At 46.4% G+C, this 21,313-nt stretch overlaps 1 protein-coding gene across 5 annotated transcripts in view; it reads left to right on the top strand.

Annotated features, from left to right (window-relative positions):
* LOC138349678 (saccharopine dehydrogenase-like oxidoreductase) overlaps window positions 1-21,313 on the top strand; it is a 372,908-nt gene that overhangs the window by 87,332 nt on the left and 264,263 nt on the right. For all 5 annotated transcript variants that reach the window (XM_069307706.1, XM_069307705.1, XM_069307707.1 and 2 more), the window contains one exon: window positions 17,137-17,266. In XM_069307706.1, the coding sequence (XP_069163807.1) occupies window positions 17,137-17,266 (130 nt within the window). The remainder of the gene's footprint in view (window positions 1-17,136; window positions 17,267-21,313) is intronic.

Here is a 21,313-nt window from a genome sequence, read left to right as displayed (position 1 = left end):
ATTTCGTTGTGGCCCCTTCGGTCCAGGATTGTTTTTCCAAGGCACTTTTCTTGTTTGCTTTGGCCTCTGGGGGTCGGGTAGGGGAGCTTCATGCTCTCCTCCGGCGCAGGGGTTTCTGCTCTTTTGGTCGTGATGATTGTTTTGTTCGTTTGCAGCCGTCTCCTTCTTTTCTGGCAAAGAATGAGACTGCTGCGTTCCGGAGGGGTCCATGGGTGGTTGATGCTTAGTTGGTCAGGCCGGGGGTGCATCATGTTTTGTGTCCGGTTGCGGCGCTTCGCCGTTATTTGCGCACCACGGCTTCTTTGTCCGGGGACGCGCTGTGGGTTGATCCGGTTTCCCTTCTTCCATGTTCGCGGGTTCGGGTCTCCCAGGTCGTCCGCAGGGTTATTAAGTCCAGCCAGCCTGCGGTCTATCCCCGTGCTTATGACATTCGTAAGTTCGGCTCTTGCTGCCGTCTTTGGGAATATGTCTTGGTCTGATATTCGGGCGCGGGGATTTTGGCGGTCGAACAGGGTCCTGGCTGCTCGTTACCTTGTGAATGTCCCTGGGCCCCATCGGGCCTGTGTTGCTTTGGGTCAGTGGTTGCAGCCAGTTGTCTCGGCTTCGAGTTGAGGGGTGAGCGACGACCGCCTCCCGGGTAAGTCCCTCTTTTTCCGTCTGTGGGTAGTTAGCTCCGGGGAGCCGACGGGGCTTCCCCCAAAAAACCAGCGTTGAATGTAATGAAACGCCATTTTCTGGGTGAGTCCCGGAGGCTCCCCGGCATTCCTCCCTCCCTCCGGACGGCGTTTTTTCGCGTTTTTGACATCCAGCCTCAAGAACTGAAGTGTGGGTAGCCGGCGTGGAGGGTCTGGGGCTCCCCCTTTCCCCTCCCGGGGAGGGGGGAGCTGCGCAGACAGCGTTGCGGCGGTGTGTGACGTCACACTAGTTTGCTTTTTTCGGTTGGGGAGTTCTATCCACTAGTTCGGCTTTTGGTAGCAATTTTAACCAGAATAGGGGTTTGTTTTGAGGCGCTTACCTTTCTGGGTACCTGTTACGGTCGAAGGCAGACATAGAATGCTTCCAACCACACGGGGGCTTCTATAGGCCATTGCTCCCCTTGCCTCTCTGAGGGGGCCCGGTTCTGGCCGTGGTCCCCGGTAGGTCTAAGAACTCCATACACATGACTGATGCCAAAGTCTGACATTAGCATATGAGCCTGGGATAGCTCTGGGGAGCCTCCGGGACTCACCCAGAATATGGCGTTTCATTACATTCAACGCTGGTTTTCTTGTCTTTTCTCGATGGCCCCTCTCACAATTTCTGCTGAACCAATCCTATTTTCTGATCCTGCATCTATGTTTTGGTAATTACCTAAGTGTAGTTACAGGATGAGAGCTGCGCTTGTGGTGTCCCGTCTTCCTAGCACTGATTGTCATATAATGCTTTGAGATTACTGACGGTATTGGCCTTCACCACCTTTTCACTTAACTTGTTCCAACCGTCTACCACTATGTTTGGGAAAGGGAATTTTCTTGTATTTCTTTGGCATGTTTGTTTACTTAGTTTTAATCTATGACCTCTTGTTCTTGAAGTTCCAGGTCTCAGGAATTCTGCCCTATCAATTTTATTGATTCCTGTTACTATTTTGTATGTAGTGATCATATCGCCTCTCTTTCTTCTATCTTCCAGTTTTGGCATATATATAATGTCTCTAACCTCTCCTCGTAGCTCTTGTCCTTGAGTTCTGGGAGCCACTTGGTTGCATGTCTTTGCACCCTTTCCAGTTTGTTGGTATGAATGTTTGTGTGCCTTCATCATATATTTCACAAAATTTGACATACATCTCATTTATACCAGAACCCAGGAAACAACAACCTTGGTTCAGCCCCATATAGGCTGTTAAATCGAGAGGATTCTGTCATATTTATGCTATGAACCTGTCAATTTTTCCCCTAATTTTTTTTCTATTTTCCTCCATTTCTTGTTGACAAACTTACACGATAACCGACTGTTTCTCGTCCCCAAGGAGTTCGGAAACCAAGTAGTGCTCTGTAGCAGGATTGTGGTGAGAATTAGCGATGTGAATTAGCGGTGGGAGAAGTGCTGTTGGTGAGGGAGGGAGGGAGAAGTGGCGTTGGATGCTGGCTGGTGTGTACTCGCCTAGTTGTGCTTGCGGGGGTTGAACTCTGGCTCTTTGGTCTTGTGGCAACATGTTGTTGTCTGGAATCATCATACCAACTTAGTGGTTCACGATGGTGAACACATATGTAGATACTTATATATAATGTGCGTATAGAGTGTAATAACAGCAAAAGGCTTATGTTGGGAGGAGCCATTTAGATGAGGGAGTGCGTGAGGCTGTCGTCTGCTGTGTGACTTGTTATGCAGTAGCCACTACGCTGTTTGGGCACTACACCAGCTTAGTTTTTCAGTTATGGTGAATAAAACATGTAGATAGTTATATATAATGTGTGTATATAGTGTAACAACACCACAAACAGTATTGTGGGAGGAGTAATTTTGGCGAGTTAGGTGTTGGAGTGAGGAAGGGCTGGTTGGGTGTGGCAGCCCACTCTTGTTTTTTGAGCTCATCATGCCAACTTAGTGGTTCACAATGGTGAACACATATGTAGTTGGTATATACAATGTGTGTATATAGTGTAATAACAGCAAAAACAGTTTGATTGCACCCAATTGCCAATTATATTACGGCCACAATGGGTCGCAACCGGGTTCTTTGTTGGTGGAACTAAGGTTCTGGTATCCGGCCCCAAGTTAGTAGTGGCTTTCAAGGAGTGAGCTCGGTAATGCAAGTAAAACACAAAGGAGGGGGGGGGGGGTTTCATTGAATACGACACTTCATCAATTATCAATCTATTCACATACAATCACTTTCCCATCACCTTATATATAATCCTAAAAGAAGTATTACTACACTTAATATATACGCAAGTGTCTCTCTCATGGGACACTAAGTGCTCCTCGATGCTCAATCGATGCAGTCTTGTCAGATTTCGTGTTTCCTCAACACACAGTACCGTCCTCAACCAATACTGGGAAACACCAACGAGTCTACCCTAGCCACAGGCCTAGCACAGTCTCACTAGGTGCTTCCTCGTGAACGCCCACAATCACTCTCCAGCCTGGTGCTGGCGGAGAACATCAGCCTCGCGCTGCTGGGCCTCTTCACTAATAAAATACAAGGGTAGCTAACCCTTGGCAGGAGCTTCTTGCACTCCTCCGTAGCACCTTACTGTCAGTCTTTTCTTCCGCTAGCCAGTCCCGGTATACGCCGAATTCCGTCACTGCCACTTCACGGGCAGACTGTAGAACACTACACAGTTCTTCTTCGGCGCCAGTTCACTGCTTCCGTAAAGCAGAATGGAATAGAGATATTGGCTGCCCTGGGTAGACTGACTGTCCTCGTACCACAGCAGCTCTACGTCGACTCTGTGGATACAGACACGTCATCAGTACACTGGTCAGTACATGGGACACTAGGAAACATCACTTACGTACTCTGACAGAAACATACAACTCCACCTATAACAGATGGCGCTGATGTTCTAGGCGCCACCTCACCAGAGGTCAGCACCAGCTACCTCTCGAGCTGACATAGGACAGGAATCTAGCGCCTCTTGCTGGTATAATCCTGTCACCACTAGATGGCGTCGTTCAAGTTGTGGGGCGGCTTCGGGAGCGGACTCACAGTTGGCATTGACGTCGCTGCTCTGTGCTTTGACAATGGAATCGGGTTCATAACATCTTCCCACCAAAAAGGAATTTGGTTTGGTCCTAAAAGGAAAAAACTAAATTAGTATCGTGATACTTCACCCATAGGACGAATGTAAATCATGGACTACAGTAGCGAGGACGTCCTGTCCGATGAACTGCCTTAACTGAGAGGTTTGGTAAAGAGGGAAGGTAAAGGCGAGGGAGGGCGCCTCTTGCTGGTATCTTCCTTCCACCACTAGATGGCATCATCCATGTTGTGAGGGGTCTTCGGGAGTGGACTCACAGATGGCATTGACGTTGCTGCTGCATGCTCTGACGATGGAATCGGGTTCGTAACACCTCCCCACCAAAAAGGAATTTGGTTTGGGTTTCTAAAAAAGAGAAAATCAACCAAATTAATCAGGTGTTCAGATGCGTGACAATGCATCAGCTACAACGTTATCCACTCCTTTGATATGCTCAATCTGGAAGGGATATTGTTGAAGATGAAGACTCCATCTAGTGAGTCGAAGATTCTTCTGCTTGAACTGGGCTAGAAATTTCAGAGGGTTATGGTCAGATCGTACTAGGATGGGATGGCTATTACTAGTTAGGTACACCTCAAAATGTTGGACGGAACTGATTAAAGCCAACGTCTCTTTCTCTATCATGGAATAGTTGAGCTGACTGGGGGTAAACTTTTTTGAATAGTAGGCTACAGGATGTTCCACCTCCTTTTCATCCATCTGAGATAATACGGCCTCTAGGCCATAATTGGAAGCATTGATGGTTAGGATAAATCTATCCTCAAAGCTCGGGGCATCAAGACATTGCTCTACTCTGGGGAGAGTAGGTTCCTCTACTCTGGTTACATGCGTCAACTTTGCCTGCAAATTACATAAAATCTCTGAGTTAGTACTTCTCATCCTCTTCCATTACCTCTATGTCATCTCTAAGTACCACCATGGTTATTGGGTGCATATCCTTGCCTTCATACTTCTTTATCATATTAACGTAGACCAAAGTTTCTTTCTTTCTGCGATCCAGTGTGCTGAGAATATAATTATTACAGGTTACCTTCCTCAAGACTTGATAAGGACCTACAAACTTTGCACTTAAACTTCCGGTCACTGTGGGAGAACATACCAACACTAGATCCCCCACTAGAAAATCCCTTTGCTTTGTTCTCCAATCATACCTGCTCTTGGTGGTAGCCTGGGTATACACTAAGGTTTTCTTTGCCATCTCCCAAGCAGAAAACAACCTGCCTTTATTAGTAGACAGCCAGTCCACCACGTCTACGTCGGTTTCCTCGTCCAGCCAATGGTCTCATACCACTTCCAAGGGACCTATCACAGAGTGGCCATAAATCATTTCAAATGGAACTAGGAACTGATCTTACCGCAAATAGGAGGTAGGGTAGGGCTTCTACCCACTTACTCTGCCGGTCATAGCAGTATTTCCTCAGCATGCCCTTCAGCGTTTGGTGGAACCGCTCCAAAGCTCCTTGCGACTCGGGATGGTAGGCACTGGCTGTAATCTGTTGAATTCCAAGGTCGGCGATCTGTTGGCGCAACAAACGAGATGTAAAATTTGATCTCTGATCCGTCTGAATGGTCTTAGGAAGACCGTATCGGGAGACGAACCAGAGTAGATGTTTCACCAGTACCTTAGCCGTAATGGTCTTCAGGGGGATCGCTTCTGGGTACCTACTAACCCGATCTAATATAGTGAACAGGTACTGCACCCCAGAGGTAGAAGGCGGAAGAGGGCCTACTATATCCAGAATGAGGTGCTCGAAGGGCTCACCTATAGAAGGTATAGGGCATAGAGGAACTTTGGGGACAGGCTGGTAGCCTTCCCCACCATCTAGCATGTGTGGCAGGATTTGCAGAAGTGTCGTACGTCCCTCTTCATGTGTGGCCAGCAGAAACACTTAGCCAGACGATGAAAGGTTTTTGAAACCCCACAATGTCCAGCAAATCTGTCGGCATGAGCCGTTTCTAACAGCTTAGCTCGGAACGTGGCAGGGACGGCTATCTGTTTACCTACCTCAGTTGACTGGGGATATTTCGGTGGGCACCTGTGACACAGTACAATGGGTCCTCAACTTATGATGCTAATCCGTTCCTAGAGATGGATCGTAACTCGAAATATCATAAGTCGAAGCGATTTTTCCCATAAGAGATAAAGGAAATTGAATTAATCTGTTCCCCACCCTCCAAAATATTAACATACAAATACATTTTATACTGAATACGATGTGTTTTTCTAACTACAATACAGTACAGTGGTACCTCGGAATGCGATTGTCCCTGTATGCGAGGTTTTCGGAAGGCGAGGTGTATTTACTCCAAAAATTTGTCTCAGAAGGCGAGGGTTACTTCGGGAGGCGAGTTTGGACGCGAGTTTGTTGATACGCGTACAGCCGACCTAGCGCGTTCGTCGCCCCTCCGCCCCGCCGCCCCTCAGTTTATTATTGTCTCGCGCTCAGTGACTACCCCCACATCAATTCTTCTCGCGGATTTTCAGTGTTTTGTTGGATTTTTGGTGATTTGTCTATACAATTTGTTATTATATATCTCACCATGGGTCCCAAGAAAGCCAGTGGTATGGATAAAGGCCAGAAAGCTCATGTGAGGATGACAATAGAGGAGAAACAAGAGATCATTCGGAAGCATGAGAACGGTACACGTGTTGTTGAACTTTGTAGGCAGTACAACAAAGCCACATCAACAATATGCACTATACTTAAGAAGAAAAAATAAGATTATGGGTGCTAAAGTGGCAAAAGGAGTAAGAACATTAACGGCACAAAGACCACAAATACTTGAAGTGGAAAAGTTGTTATTAATTTGGATACACGACAAGGAGTTGAGGGGTGATAGTGTTTCGGAGGCCATTATTTGTGAGAAAGCCAGGGTGTTGCACGAAGACCTTCTAAAGAATACCCCTGCAACGAGTGATGCAGATAAGAAAGAGTTTAAGGCAAGCAGGGGCTGGTTTGAAAAATTTAGAAAGAGAAGTGGTATCCATAGTGTTACAAGGCATGGGGTTATGTGATGTGATTATGGAAGGGGACTCCCCTTCCAAACAGTAACTCCTCTCCTCCTCCCCCCTCCTTGCCATCTTCCATACGCCTACAGCACTCGACAGCAAGGTAAGTAATAACTGGAACACAGTTTTGTAGGTTTATTTAGATGAATTAGGTAAATTAGGTATAAAAATTTAGTTTGATGTGGGGTTTTTGGGGTAGTCAGGAACGGATTAATTCATTTCCCTTTATTTCTTATGGGGAAATTAACTTCGGAATGCGAGTTTTCGGAAGGCGAGGCGTCTCCAGGAACGGATTAAACTCTTATTCTGAGGTATGCCTGTACCTAAGTTGATCTTACTTTTATGGAGGGTTCTTGATGGCGTATGGAAGATGGTGATGAGGGGGAAGGAGGAGAGTTGTTACTGTTTGGAAGGGGAGTCCCCATCCATTATAACATCAGGCAGTGAGGACCTTTCTGGTTGCCTGCATACCACTAGGACCTGGTTGTGGTTCAGTGCTTGTTTGTCTCACTACAAATTTGCCAAGAGACATTTGTTTTTCCCTTCGTTTTAACATTTGTCTGTAATGATGCATCACAGTGTCATTGAATAGGTTAAGGCAACGGCCTACTGCAGCTTGATTTGGGAGAGTCGTTTCAGCAAAGGTTTGCAATTCTTCCCATGTTGCACACATTTTCTTAATTGTTGAGGAAGAGACATTCTGTACTCTTGTTTCTGCTCTATGGTCATCCTTACATGGGTTTTCATATGTTGAGCCTTACCACTGACTTTCCTGGGACTCATGGCATGATATATAATAATTATTTTAATGTTCAAAATGCAAAAAATCACCACAAACGCGGAATTTCTTACAGGTGCGATCATCACTAAGCAGGCAGCTGTAGTAAACCGAGGCAGGTCGAACCGTGTGACTGGGAACCACGCGCTCGGTCGACCCGAACGTGTACCAACAAATATCGGAAGTCGACGACACCATCGGATGTCGAGTCGCATTTTTCGATCAAATTTACATCGTAACTCGAAATTATCGTAAGTAGGGGCAATCGTAAGTTGAGGTGCCACTGTACTTCATTTGACAAGAAATACAGGTCACCTCCTTTCGTAGGAGACTCTATGGTATCTGCCAGTACCTGTACTAGAGGGTCCTTCCTCTGTTCTTCTATCAGACTTTCTCGGGTCCAGTATTCGGGAACTGGCATCGGGGCTGGCGGGTCTGATGCTACTCGTAATCTGTGGGGTAGAAGAAGAATCAAACAAAGTATTTAAATCCGATGGTACCTGGGATTGAGCCTGAGATCTCGTTTGCACTGCAACAACTGGGCTTACATCTTCATACACTGGATCTTCCACGACCAGGGGATGGTTAGGCAATAAACCTAGGGCCAAGTCATTGGCCAAGATAACCTCAATTCCCTCTATAGGAAGGCTGTCCACCACAGCTAACTTACACTCGCCGCTGAAGTATTGTGACTCTAAATGCACTTTTATCAAAGGGGCAACGTACAATGTGGAAGGAAAACCGCCTAGGATAACATTTTGTTTCCCATCAACTGGTACTCCCTCGGGTAATGATTTCTCCAAAATCAGAGACTGGGCAGCTCCACTGTCTCTGAGTACTACCACAGGCTTACCCGATTGGTCACTTGATACATACCTTTGGGAAGTGTATGGGGCGAACAACTCTTTTCTCTTCTCTAGGGCGGCCACCGGTGGTGCTATACTACTCTCCAGCATAACTTCCCTACGTGGATCGCTACCAGCACTGCCACGGCACTTAGCAGCCATGTACCCTCTCTTTCCACAGGTCCAACACAATACGTTCCTTCTTGGACTAATCCTTCTAGGACTACCTGGGGTTGATGTGGCGGCACTACGAGGGACGGTCTTATCCTCCGGTTTATGCTTTGCAGAGTATTTCGTGTAGCTCTTTGGGACATACCTAGTAGAAGGCCTATGTGTCAAGATGTATTCCTCAGCCATAGTGGCTGCTGCACCTAAGGTCTCTACCTGCTGTTCTTCTAGGTATGTCTTCAGATCCCCAGACAGGCAATCTTTGAAGTCCTCCAACAGTATGAGCTGTTCGAGTTGTTCTTTCGTCTTCACCTTTCGAGATGCACACCACTCCTGAAAAAGCCGTTCCTTGATGTTCGCAAACTCTGTGAATGTGAGTTCCAAGGTCTTCTTCAGGTTCCTGAACTTTTGCCTATAAGCCTCTGGCACCAACTGACAAGCCATGAGCACTACCTTCTTCACCGCGTCGTAATCACTGGAATCATCAAGCGACAACGTGGAGTAGGCAATTTGGGCCTTCCCAGTCAAGACAGACTGGATCATGATGGCCCAATTCCCCTTTGGCCAACCCAAAGAGGCAGCAACCTTCTCGAAGGCAACGAAGAACTTTGAAACTTCTTTTTCATTGAATTTTGGGACCATCTTTATATATCTCACTGGAATGAAACTACTTGTTTCCTTTGTTTTCCTCTGACCACCTAATCGTAGCACTTCTAACTCGTGTAGTCTTAACTTCCCCTTTTCTTGCCTTTCCTTCTCCTTTTCTTGTCTTTCTCGTTCTTCTCTTTCTCTTTTTTCTTCTCTTTCTCGCTCTTCTCTTTCTCGTTCTTCTCTTTCTCGCTCTAATTCCAACCGTTTCATTTCCATTTCCTTCTCTATTTCCTTTTCTTTCATTTGCCATTTCCTTCTCTTTAATTTCCCGTTCTATTTCTAATTTCTTCTACTCTATCTCACGATTTATTTCTAAGGTACGCATTTTGACAGTTAGAAAACTTATATTTAGTTCACCCGCATCACTCTCACCGTCACTGCCTTTGTCTTCCTTTTCAGTGGAAGCCACCACACTTTCCTTTGTACTCTGTGCCTCGCTTTCCTGCTTCTCCTCGGCCTTTAAGTGCTTATGAACCTTCGATAAGATTTCAACACGGGAATCACTTTCACGTACTTTGATCCCTAAATAAGCACTTACTAGCACAAGTTCCGGCTTTCCCAAATATTTCAATCTAGCAAGACAGTCCTCCTTGTTTAGGAATTCCTGAACATTGTCTAAATTCTCAATGGTTTCTTTCTCTGCCATTTTGTCACCAAGTTGTGCACGAGCACGCAACACACTGCTCTACTTTACACATTACACTTATAATAACTGAGCACCGCACTCGCCAATACTGCCATTAATCACACTGAGCACCCCACTCGCCAATACTGTAATTAATCACACTGAGCACCGCATTCGCCAATACTGCAATTAATCACACTGAGCACTGCACAGGACATGTAACGTCCTGACAAATAACGAACAGGGGAATTATTCACAGGGGGTTGCACTACGTCACCACCCCTGTCAAACGTACTTGTCGGATCTCGCTGGGGATGCCAATTATGTTACGGCCACAATGGGTCACAACCGGGTTCTTTGTTGGTGGAACTAAAGTTCTGGTATCCGGCCCCAAGTTAGTAGTGACTTTCAAGGAGTGAGCTTGGTAATGCAAGTAAAACACAAAGGGGGGGGGGGGGGTTTCATTGAATACGACACTTCATCAATTATCAATATATTCACATATAATCACTTTCCCATCACCATATATATAATCCTAAAGGAATTATTACTACACTTAATATATACACAAGTGTCTTTCTCATGGGACACTAAGCGCTCCTCGATGCTCAATCGATGCAGTCTTGTCAGCTTTCGTGTTTCCTCAACACACAGTACCGTCCTCAATCAATGCTGGGAAACACCAACGAGTCTACCCTAGCCACGGGCCAGCCTATACACAGTCTCACTAGGTGCTTCCTCGTGAATGCCCACAATCACTCTCCAGCCTGGTGCTGGCAGAGAACATCAGCCTCGCGCTGCTGGGCCTCTTCATGAACAAATACAAGGGTAGCTAACCCTTGGCAGGAGCTTCTTGCAACTCGCTAGTTACACTCCTCTGTAGCCTCTTACTGTCAGTCTTTTCTTCCGCTAGCCAGTCCCGGGATACGCCGAATTCCGTCACTGCCACTTCACGGGCAGATAGTAGAACGCTACACAGTTCTTCTTCGGCGGCGGCTCACTGCTTCCGTAAAGCAGAATGGAATAGAGAGATATTGGCTACCCTGGATAGACTGACTGTCCTCGTACCACAGCAGCCCTACGTCGACTCTGTGGATACCGGCATGTCATCAGTACACTGGTCAGTACATGGGACACTAGGAAACATCACTTACTGACTCTGACATAGATTTACAACTCCTCCTACAATAGATGGCGCTGCTTTTCTGGGCGCCACCTCACTAAAGGTGAGCACCAGCTACCTCTCGATCTGACTGGGACAGGAATTTAGTGCCTCTTGCTGGTATCTTCCTGCCACCACTAGATGGCGTTATCCATGTTGTTGTTGGGGGGGGGGGGCTTTGGGAGCGGACTCACAGATGGCATTGACGTCGCTGCTCCATGCTCTGACGATGGAATCGGGTTCATAACAAATGTGTGTATAGAGTGTAATAACAGCAAAAGGCTTATGTTGGGAGGAGCCATTTAGATGAGGGAGTGCGTGAGGCTGTCGTCTGCTGTGTGACTCGTTATGCAGTAGCCACTACGCCGTTTGGACACTATACCAGCTTAGTTTTTCAGTTATGGCGAATAAAACATGTAGATAGTTATATATAATGTGTGTAAATAGTGTAATAACACCACAAACAGTATTGTAGGAGGAGTAATTTTGGCGAGTTAGGTGTTGGAGTGCGGAAGGGCTGGTTGGGTGTGGCAGCCCACGCTTGTTTTTTGGGCTCATCATGCCAACTTAGTGGTTCACTATGGTGAACACACATGTAGATAGGTATATACAATGTGTGTATATAGTGCAAAAACAGTTTGATTGATCGTAAAATATAATATACAAGTCACATATATCAGCCCCATATTTTTTAGCATAGCGATGTTCCACACATTGAACTATATAAATTTCACAAATTACGTACTTTTGAATAATATTACAGCATAAAACCAGAGAAGAAACGAATGAGAAACATCAAAATAATTGTGAAATATTATATTCGCGGCAATTGACACCCCACGGGGAGGCAGGTCCTTGAGCGCTGCATTGCTCAGCGTCCATAATATGCTCAACTTCCCAGCTCCATCACGGCTAAAGTATGTCACATACAATATTTTTGTTAGTTTCCTGTGATCAGCAAGTGCATTTTAACAATATAAGAAGAGAAAAAAATTAGTTGGAAAGAATTTATTTTTGGCGCACAACAGGTGTCATATTTTAAATTAGGCATTTCTTAGTCTAAAATAAAACTTCATGAATTTCTGTTAGTAGAGAAATAAAATTTTTAGTAAATTTTCCAGAATCTGTGGTTCGATAGGCTACTTCAGGTAAAAGACATTCCTTGTGTAGATGTACAAAGTTTAACCACTTAACTGCGCCAACCGAGTATTCTCGGTCGGTGGGAAACTGCACCAACCGAGAAAACTCTTTTTGATTTTTCGGTACCAATTCTAAATGTGTACGAGGTTGGTTGTGTACGAAATGGACTTTTAGGACCTCCAGTGAGAGGCAACCATCTTGGAAAAAAATCCCAGAATGCCCTAGGGCTGCTGGCTGGGTTAGTACTGAATAAGCAACCATGAGTGGCGCACGCGCCTCTGGCTCCCAAACACTTGTCCGACGCGATGTTGAAAGGTGTTGAAAGATAATGCTTTGTCAGTGAAATTCAAACCTTATTGTTTGAAGAACATAAGGATCATAATATTGGTGAAGCTAGGCGCAATAAGAACCTAACACAAAGGTCGGATGCAAGTGATACAGCATCTATAAGGACGATACAGTGAGCATATCCATTTGTAGCTCTGAGCGTCACCCTTGCAATCCTATGCTATCTACAATTTATTTAGATGATACATAGATGAATCGTTTTCTGCACTTAGTGATGATGCATCTAATACAAATAGCATAGATGAACAATGTTAGCAGCTTCCATGGTGGTGTTTTCCATAGATATTTTCAAGAATACTTGAATCTCTTCCTAACTGACGGACACTCTTTGAGGCTAGCTGAATTTCTTTCTGACTGCAACCCGTTCTCGCAAATTTAATAAGTCAATATTGACTTATTAAATATGTGCATAGGTGACATACTTAACATAATAGATACCCTTAAAAAGATTCATAGAAAACACCGACCTTACCTAACCTTGTTAGTATCTTAAGATAAGCATCTTATTGCTTCGTAATTACAATTATTACCTAACCTATAATAGGTATAGGTTAAGTAATAATTGTAATTACGAAGCAATAAGATGCTTATCTTAAGATACTAACAAGGTTAGGTAAGGTCGGTGTTTTCTATGAATCTTTTTAAGGGTATCTATTATGTTTAGTATATCACCTATGCACGTAGTTAATAAGTCAATATTGACTTTACGAATTTGCGAGAACGGGTTGCTGACTGACAGACACTCTTGAGGTAAGCTGAATCTCTTCCTGTGTGGGACCACACAAAGCGATCTTTACAAGACTACCTTACAAATTGATCTTTTCCTATAATCCTTTCAATACTACCTTATGCTTTACAAGCTTGGCTACATACAACCTACAAGTACTAAAGTCAAGGGTGTACGTGAGTGCGTTATTTGCAAGCACACAGAATGAAGAAACAGGAAGCGAAAATTTATCTGTACCTGGTGTACTGAGAGTGAAGTCGCGCTGTGTACCATGGGCTACTTAGTTGATTATTACTCACTTCCGAAGTACTGAGTGTGTAATACAGTGTGTTACTGTGTAAATAATGTGTGAAACTGTACATATTGTAATTATAGTGAATTTTTAACAAGTAATATTGCGACAATATACATTTATTGTGGACACATTACTGACACATGTATCACAGTTTCAGGGAACATTATGAACGTTCTACTGTATACACATTGTAAAGGACACAAATATGCATCATATACGATAAATAAAACAAATAAAATCATATTAGAAATACATAAAACAAATAACTGAAAATATATTTGTGGCAACACCCGGTGCTTGAATGGCCCGCGCTACCGTGTCTGGGGGATTCACCCATGGGCAACCAGACCCTGATGACGCCACAGCGCACCTTGTCCACATCCCCACAGCCAAAGTAAGTGGAATTTGGTATTTATTTTTACATAGACATGTTCAGGGAAGGGAATTTATCATTTTACGAAGAAAAAAGAATTTTTTAGGAAAACTTTATTTCATGCGCACCGGGGGAATTTCACAATAAACTTGGCGCAGCTTGGTGGTTAACCCTTAAATGGCGCATGGCTATATACTGATTGACACCTACAGGCGCAAAAAAAAAAAAAAAAAATAATAATTTTTTCTTCCTAACCTGTTAAGTCGTGTTTCCTGATCATGGGAAAAAAAAAATTCAATTGTACGTACCGGCGATGTAATTGAGCCGAGAAGATGGGTGATGACATCACAGTTTGCATGTTCGCTCATGCACTGTGCGTCCTGGAGGCGATGCTCGCGGTCTTCAAGCAGCCACAGTTGCCACGAATTTATTTTCGCGTCATTATTTACAGTGTTTACGCGTGTATTCTTCGCAATATTAGTCACTAATTATGTTGCACATAATGTCACTTGACAGTTATTGTCAATATATGTTGCACACATCGAGTATACACATGCGCACACAAACGTTTTCCATTACGGCATTATATTATGTACAGTAATCACAATGTTCATTATTTTATATGTACACACTAGCACGCACTATGTACAGGTTTTTCCACTATTATTGCACATTTAGAAATCTTGGAGTGTGTGGTAGTCGTTGAAGCAGTCGACAGCACACAATGCAACTCCACACCCTTCACACCATGTTTGCACCATTTTACGTTTTTGCTCTCTTTGTTTTGTTGTTTTACATACTACACATGCACGTTGGCCTATTGCACGCTTTCCACCTTCTGGCAAATTCTTTAGTCTGTGTTGCTGAAAGGCATCTATGTGAGCGAGCCTGGGTGTTGCATCATGCTGCAACACTGGGTTCATGATTGGTCTTTGTATGCCAGGGACTTCTTGACCAAACTTTGCTAATAACTGCGTTGCAAGTGTAAAAGCAAACGTACGGAACACAGGTTTACGTCCAGTTTTCACCAGATACAAATTATAGCAGTTCAACATGCTCATGTTAATAAGATGGAAAAACACTTTTTTCATCCACTTCAATGTTTTCCGCGCACACTCGATAGTGCCAATCATCATGTCAGCCTTATCAATCAAACGCATGTTGATATTGTAGTCAAGAACACAATCTGGCTTATATACTGGTTCTCTCGTTACACGGTGCACCTTGCCACTGTTCAACATTGTACCATCATGAACGGTTGACAGCAGGTTCACTTCTCTTTTGTCTTTCCACCGTACTGAGAGAATGTCATCACATTTCCGTACCTGGCACTCACCAACTGCAAGTCCACCGACAAACACTGGCATTTCCCTTCTTCGTGGCTTTACTGTGCCAACCAACCCGGTTCTATTTTCAATCAAGAACTTAGCTAGCAATGGACTTGTATAGTAATTATCTGTGTATAGGATGTGGCCCTTGTTCATCCATGGTGCCATCAGTGACTTCACCACACTACCCGAGAATCCATGTTCGTCGTTACCGGGAATGTCTACATTGCTAGCTGAATACAGAATCATGTGTAACACGTATCCTGTTTCAGTCACACAGTACAAAGAATTTCAAGCCAAATCTGTTTCGTTTTGAGGGAATATACTGTTTGAATGAAACACGTCCTTTGAATAGTATAAGGGATTCGTCAATCACCAGCTTCTGTGCTGGTACGTAAAAATCTCTGAATTTTCCAATCACCTCATTCATATAGTGCCTCACTCGAAAAAGTCTATCCTCCTCAGTCCGGTCCTCATTAGTTGCAAAATGCACACACCTGAGGAGTATCTGAAATCTGTCTCTGGACATATATTTCCTGAAGAAAGGTGTTGGAATAGTCAGATCTTTGCTCCAGTAATCTGTGATAGCGTGTTTGACACAGTGTTTCATCAACATACATATTGCAAGAAACACATACATTTCCCCAATATTGGTGTCTTTCCAACGTTGCAATCGTGAAAATTCTGATATATCTTTTCTAATGAGATGAGCCGCATGAAGGTTCGTTTGGTGTACAATATATTCCATGAGGGGCTCATCATAGAATGCGGTAAAATAATCACATTCACTCATATCATCACCATTATCAGGGAAAAGATCTGTAATCCCAACGTCTTCATCGTCAAAGGCAGGAATTCGGGGAATAAAACCAGCACCATCACTCCACACTAGTACACCTGGTGTCCTGCGAGACGCAGGGGACGCAACAGGGGACGCAGCAGAGGCACTACGGCGAGGAAGCGATGCACCCCGTGGACCAGGAGCTGAAGCCCGTCTACGCACAGTACGGCCGCTACCTGCACGTGAGGTAGAGGCACGTGCACATGAGGTAGAGGCACGTGCACATGAGGTAGAGGCACGTGCACATGAGGTAGAGGCACGTGCACGTGAGGTAGAGGCACATGAACATGAGGCTCTTGGTACCACATGTTGTTCGATGCGGTGGCGCTTGGCTGGGCGAGACACTGCTGACGCGACAAAATCTCGCCCAGTAACACCACTGGTACTGGCACCAGGCTCGGTAACATTATGTTCTGATTCCACTTCACTAAAACCAGAAAAAGTCACCTTCCTCTGACTCGTCACCGAAAGTATCCTCATAAATAATCACAGGAACTGTGTGGCCGAGGGAATATTGGGGTCGACGCTGGCCGAGGCGGCATGGGTGAGGGTATAGGCCTCGCCATAGGAGGCGGCTGTATCTCATATTCACTGTCCGTGCTATCAACATCGGTCAATTGGGTGTAGTCTTTATCAATATCAGAATCATAAAAGTCACTTTCCTCACCATCGGAAAATAATTCACTGGTTATTTGCTCTTGGGTGAGTGATTGCGTGGGGCATGCCTGAGAAGCGTTCGGCCGTGCGCTCGACATGGTGGCTGCCGGGTAACTGAGGCCTCCCAAGCGATGGTAGCGTGAGCTGGATTTTTTTTCAAAATGGCGGCTGTTTACTATAGCCCCTGGGCAGCGTATGGGGACCCCCTCTACCCCGGGGCCTTTTTAAATCGTGCTCGGTACGCCCGCGCATCATATGATGCGATGCGCAATTTACTGCAAGTTGGGCAAAGCATCATATGATGCGATGCGCAATTGAAGGGTTAAGTATAGGTACTAACAAAAAATTTGTAACAGAATATTATGTATTTCATTCATCCTGTATAAATTGGAAATAAATACTTAAAAAAAATGAAATTTAATTTATTTTTATTTATTTTATATTTAAGTTCCTGGAAAGCATGCAGCTAAAATACGCGGCAGCAGCAGAGGAGGCAGGAGTTCATGTTGTCGGTGCGTGTGGGTATGACTCGATTCCTGCAGAAATGGGCATCTCCCACATGATCAAGAATTTCAAAGGTATTAAATAACTATGTTGGTAGATTTTTGCATAATATTTGTTTCCTGTGTCCTAACTAATGGTTACCTATTTATTGCTAGGTAAACAAAGGCATCAGGTGGAAGAAAACATTGCCCAACTTCATTTGTCCTGGGGAATTGAATTGGGACCCAGTATGTTGATTATTTTAATATGTATTAGGGAGTATTGTAAGAGTTTATGTAGATAAAATTAAAGTTTATGCTGATAAAAGTAATGTAGATCAAGAATTTTTTAGTGTAGAGAAATGTAGAGATTTTTTTAATGTAGATAAAAAAAGTTATGTAGATAAAAGTACAAGGATGATAGTAGTCATTCTGGCCAAAGCACAAACAATGAGGCAACTTTTCTTTTCACCTCATTCCTTTATTCACCTAGCAGTGCTTACCTATGACTATGGGGAAGTGAGATACAGTATCCACTCAATTTAACGGCCTCTTTTATACCGATCTGCCAGTAATAACGACCGGTTTGGGAGACCGGTATTTAAAGCCTCGTATAACGGTCTGGCGGTCGATGTTACCAAAGATCGGTATTGGGTTTGTCTTAGTATCAGAGGGTCCTCACATGGCAAGCAGGCCGCCTACCCCTTTCATCCCCTCCCTCACCTTCACTGAACCTCTACCCCCACACCCTCACTTTCTGCCTCCCCCCCCCCCCAAGACCCTTCTGGGAAATGGCTCAGTAGACTGCCAGCCAGCCAGAGACAGCCTAGAGAATCTCCATCTAATAAAGCATTCATGAAACAAGTATTTTATAACTTTTTATTATCCTAATAATATTACTAAACAAAATCTGCAAGCAAAAATATATATGATGTACATCCAGAACTAAATAAAGAAACATCTGGTTAACTGGGTCAAGTGTTAGGCTTATCTCTTCCCTTCCCCACCACCGACACCCCCCCCCCACCTGCCCCCCCATACTTCCCATACACACGCTCTCTCTGCTTCACCTCATCATCCACTGCTCCATCCCTCCCTCCCTCTCTTCTTCCCTCCCTCCATCCAACCATCCCTCCCTCCCTCCCTCCATCCAACCATCCCTCCCTCCCTCCATCGCTCCTTCCCAGCTCCCTTCCTCCATCCAACCATCCCTCCCCTCCATCCCTTTGTCCTTCCTTCCCTTCCTCCCTCCCTCCCTCCCTCCCTCCATTCCTTCCTTCTCTCCCTCCCTCCCTCCTTCCTTCCTTCCTTCTATCCCTCCTTCCTTCCTTCCATCCCTCCTTCCTTCCTTCCATCCCTCCTTCCTTCCTTCCATCCCTCCCTCCCTTCCATCCATCCCTCCCTCCCTCCTTCCTTCTCTCCCTCTCTCTTTCCTTCCATCCTTCCTTCCCTCCCTCCCTCCTTCCATCTGTCCCTCCCTCCTTCCTTCCATCCCTCCCTCCCTCCCTCCTTCCTTCCATCCCTCCCTCCCTCCCTCCCTCCCTCCCTCCCTCCCTCCCTCCCTCCCTCCCTCCCTCCCTCCTTCCTTCCTTCCATCCCTCCCTCCCTCCCTCCCTCCCTCCCCTCCCTCCCTCCCTCCTTCCTTCCATCCGTCCCTCCCTCCTTCCTTCCATCCGTCCCTCCCTCCTTCCTTCCATCCGTCCCTCCCTCCCTCCCTCCTTCCTTCCATCCCTCCCTCCCTCCCTCCCTCCCTCCTTACCTCCATCTCTCCCTCCCCTCCATCCCTTCCTCCCTTCTTCTCTTCCTTCCTCCCTCCCTCCATCCCTTCCTTCTTCCCTTCCTTCCTCCCTCCATCTCTCCCTCCCTCCCTCCATCTCTCCCTCCCTCCCTCCCTCCCTCCTTCCTTCCTTCCATCCAAACATCTGGTTAACTGGGTCAAGTGTTAGGCTTATCTCTTCCCTTCCCCACCACCGACACACACACACCCATCCCCCCCCCATCCTCCCATACTTCCAATCCACACGGTCTCTGCTTCACCTCATCATCCATTGCTCCCTCCCTCCCTCCCTCTCTTCTTTGCTCCCTCCATCCCTCCTTCCCTCCATCACTCCCCTCCATCCCTTCCTCCCTCCCTCCATCTCTTCCTCCCTCCCTCCTTCCTTCCATCCCTCCTTCCTTCCATCTCTCCTTCCTTCCATCCCTCCTTCCTTCCATCCCTCCCCTCCTTCCCATCCTCCCTCCCTCCATCACTCCCCTCCATCCCTTTGCCCCTCCTTCCCTTCCTCCCTCCATCACTCCCCTCCATCCCTTCCTCCCTCCCTCCCTCCCTCTCTCTCTCCCTCCCTCCCTCCCTCCCTCCCTCCCTCCCTCCCTCCCTCCCTCCCTCCCTCCCTCCCTCCCTCCCTCCTTCCTCCCTCCCTCCTTCCATCCCTCCCTCCTTCCCAGCTCCCTCCCTCCCTCCATCTCTCCCTCCTTCCCTCCCCTCCATCCCTTCCTCCCTCCTTCCCTCCCTCCCTCCCTCCCTCCCTCCCTCCCTCCCTCCCTCCCTCCCTCCCTCCTTCCTTCCATCTAAACATCTGGTTGTGAGCCGGTCCCTTCCCCCACCAACGACACCCCTCTTCCCCCCAAACTTCCCATACACAGCTCTCTCTGCTTCACCTCAACAACCATAGCGCCATCCCTCTCTCCCTCCCTCCATCAATCCATCCATCCATCCATCCATCAATCCATCCCTCCATCCATCTCCATCCTACCATCCATCTCCATCCACTCCCTTCCTACCTATCACCCAGCCTCTGCCTGCCTCCCTCCCTCCCTGCCTACCACCCAGCCTCTGCCTGCCTCCCTCCCTCCTTGCTGCTCCCTCCATGCCTACCACCCAGCCTCTGCCTGCCTCCCTCCCTCCCTGCCTCTGCCTGCCTGCCTGCCTCCCTGCCTCTTGCCTGCCTGCCTCCCTCCCTCCTTGCCTCTCCCTCCCTGCCTACCATCCAGTCTACCACCCAGCCTCTCCCTGCCTCCCTCCCAAGCTCTGCCTCCCTCCTTGCCTCTCCCTCCCTGCCTACCATCCAGTCTACCACCCAGCCTCTCCCTGCCTCCCTCCCAAGCTCTGCCTCCCTCCTTGCCTCTCCCTCCCTGCCTACCATCCAGCCTCTGCCTGCCTCCCTCCCAAGCTCTGCCTTCCTCCTTGCCTCTCCCTCCCTGCCTACCTCCCAGCCTCTCCCTGCCTGCCTGCCTACATTTCAGCCTCTCCAACCCTGCCTGCCTGCCCATCCACCCACCAGTCAGCCATCACTGACACAACGAGTGCATTTGGAGCCGACATGGTGCACGGATGTTCCTTGATTGTGCCGATATGTCCAACAAAGTCACGGAGTGAATACTCCAACCTCATGACAAATCAAAACAATGAGCCGTGAATCTGTGACGTCACAGGGTAGAAGGCACTAGAGTGGTGGACCCAGTGGCTGTCTATATAAAATATATCTTTCCTGAATGTTACTTGAAAAATTACCAACACTTAACTTCGGAAATACCGGAGCTCCAGAAATAATGACCAGGGTACAGCCCCATATAGGCCGTTAAATCGAGTGGATACTGCTCTTTATGCCCCACCTCCTATCCATTTATGTTTGATATACTAATTACCCCCCTCTCAACATTAACATTTAAATCATATTTTCTGTGGGAAGCCTTGTCGGCTCCCTGAAGCTATCTGAACTGATATAATGCTCTATTAGTTTGGGGGGTCTTCAGTCACAGGAGTCCTTTTGCCTACTGGGGGATCACGAGCTAGAACCTGACCCCCCTCAGAGAGGCGCATGGAGCAATGGCTCATGAGCACTTTACATGTAAAGTACAGTATGTCGTAATTGCCATAGACTGGGGAAGCACCCAGAAAGATAGATGAAACAAAACAGATCACAATCTGGTGAAAATTGCGGCCTCCATTCGAAAAGAGCTAAAGAACTCCCCCCAGGAAGAAAACAAGCAACACTTCATCTACCTTCAGCTAGCTAGCACTCCTGCTCATTAGTGCTACAAATCCTCCCCCCATCCCTCGCACCCTACGGGGAAAGTGGGAGCTGGCAGCCCACCACCCCAGTTTTTGAACTGATGTAATTACCTAAGTATAATTACCTAAGT

Source organism: Procambarus clarkii, chromosome 60, assembly GCF_040958095.1.
Source record: "Procambarus clarkii isolate CNS0578487 chromosome 60, FALCON_Pclarkii_2.0, whole genome shotgun sequence".
Classification (NCBI taxonomy): domain Eukaryota; kingdom Metazoa; phylum Arthropoda; class Malacostraca; order Decapoda; family Cambaridae; genus Procambarus; species Procambarus clarkii.
This window is presented reverse-complemented; position numbering and strand designations above follow the sequence as displayed.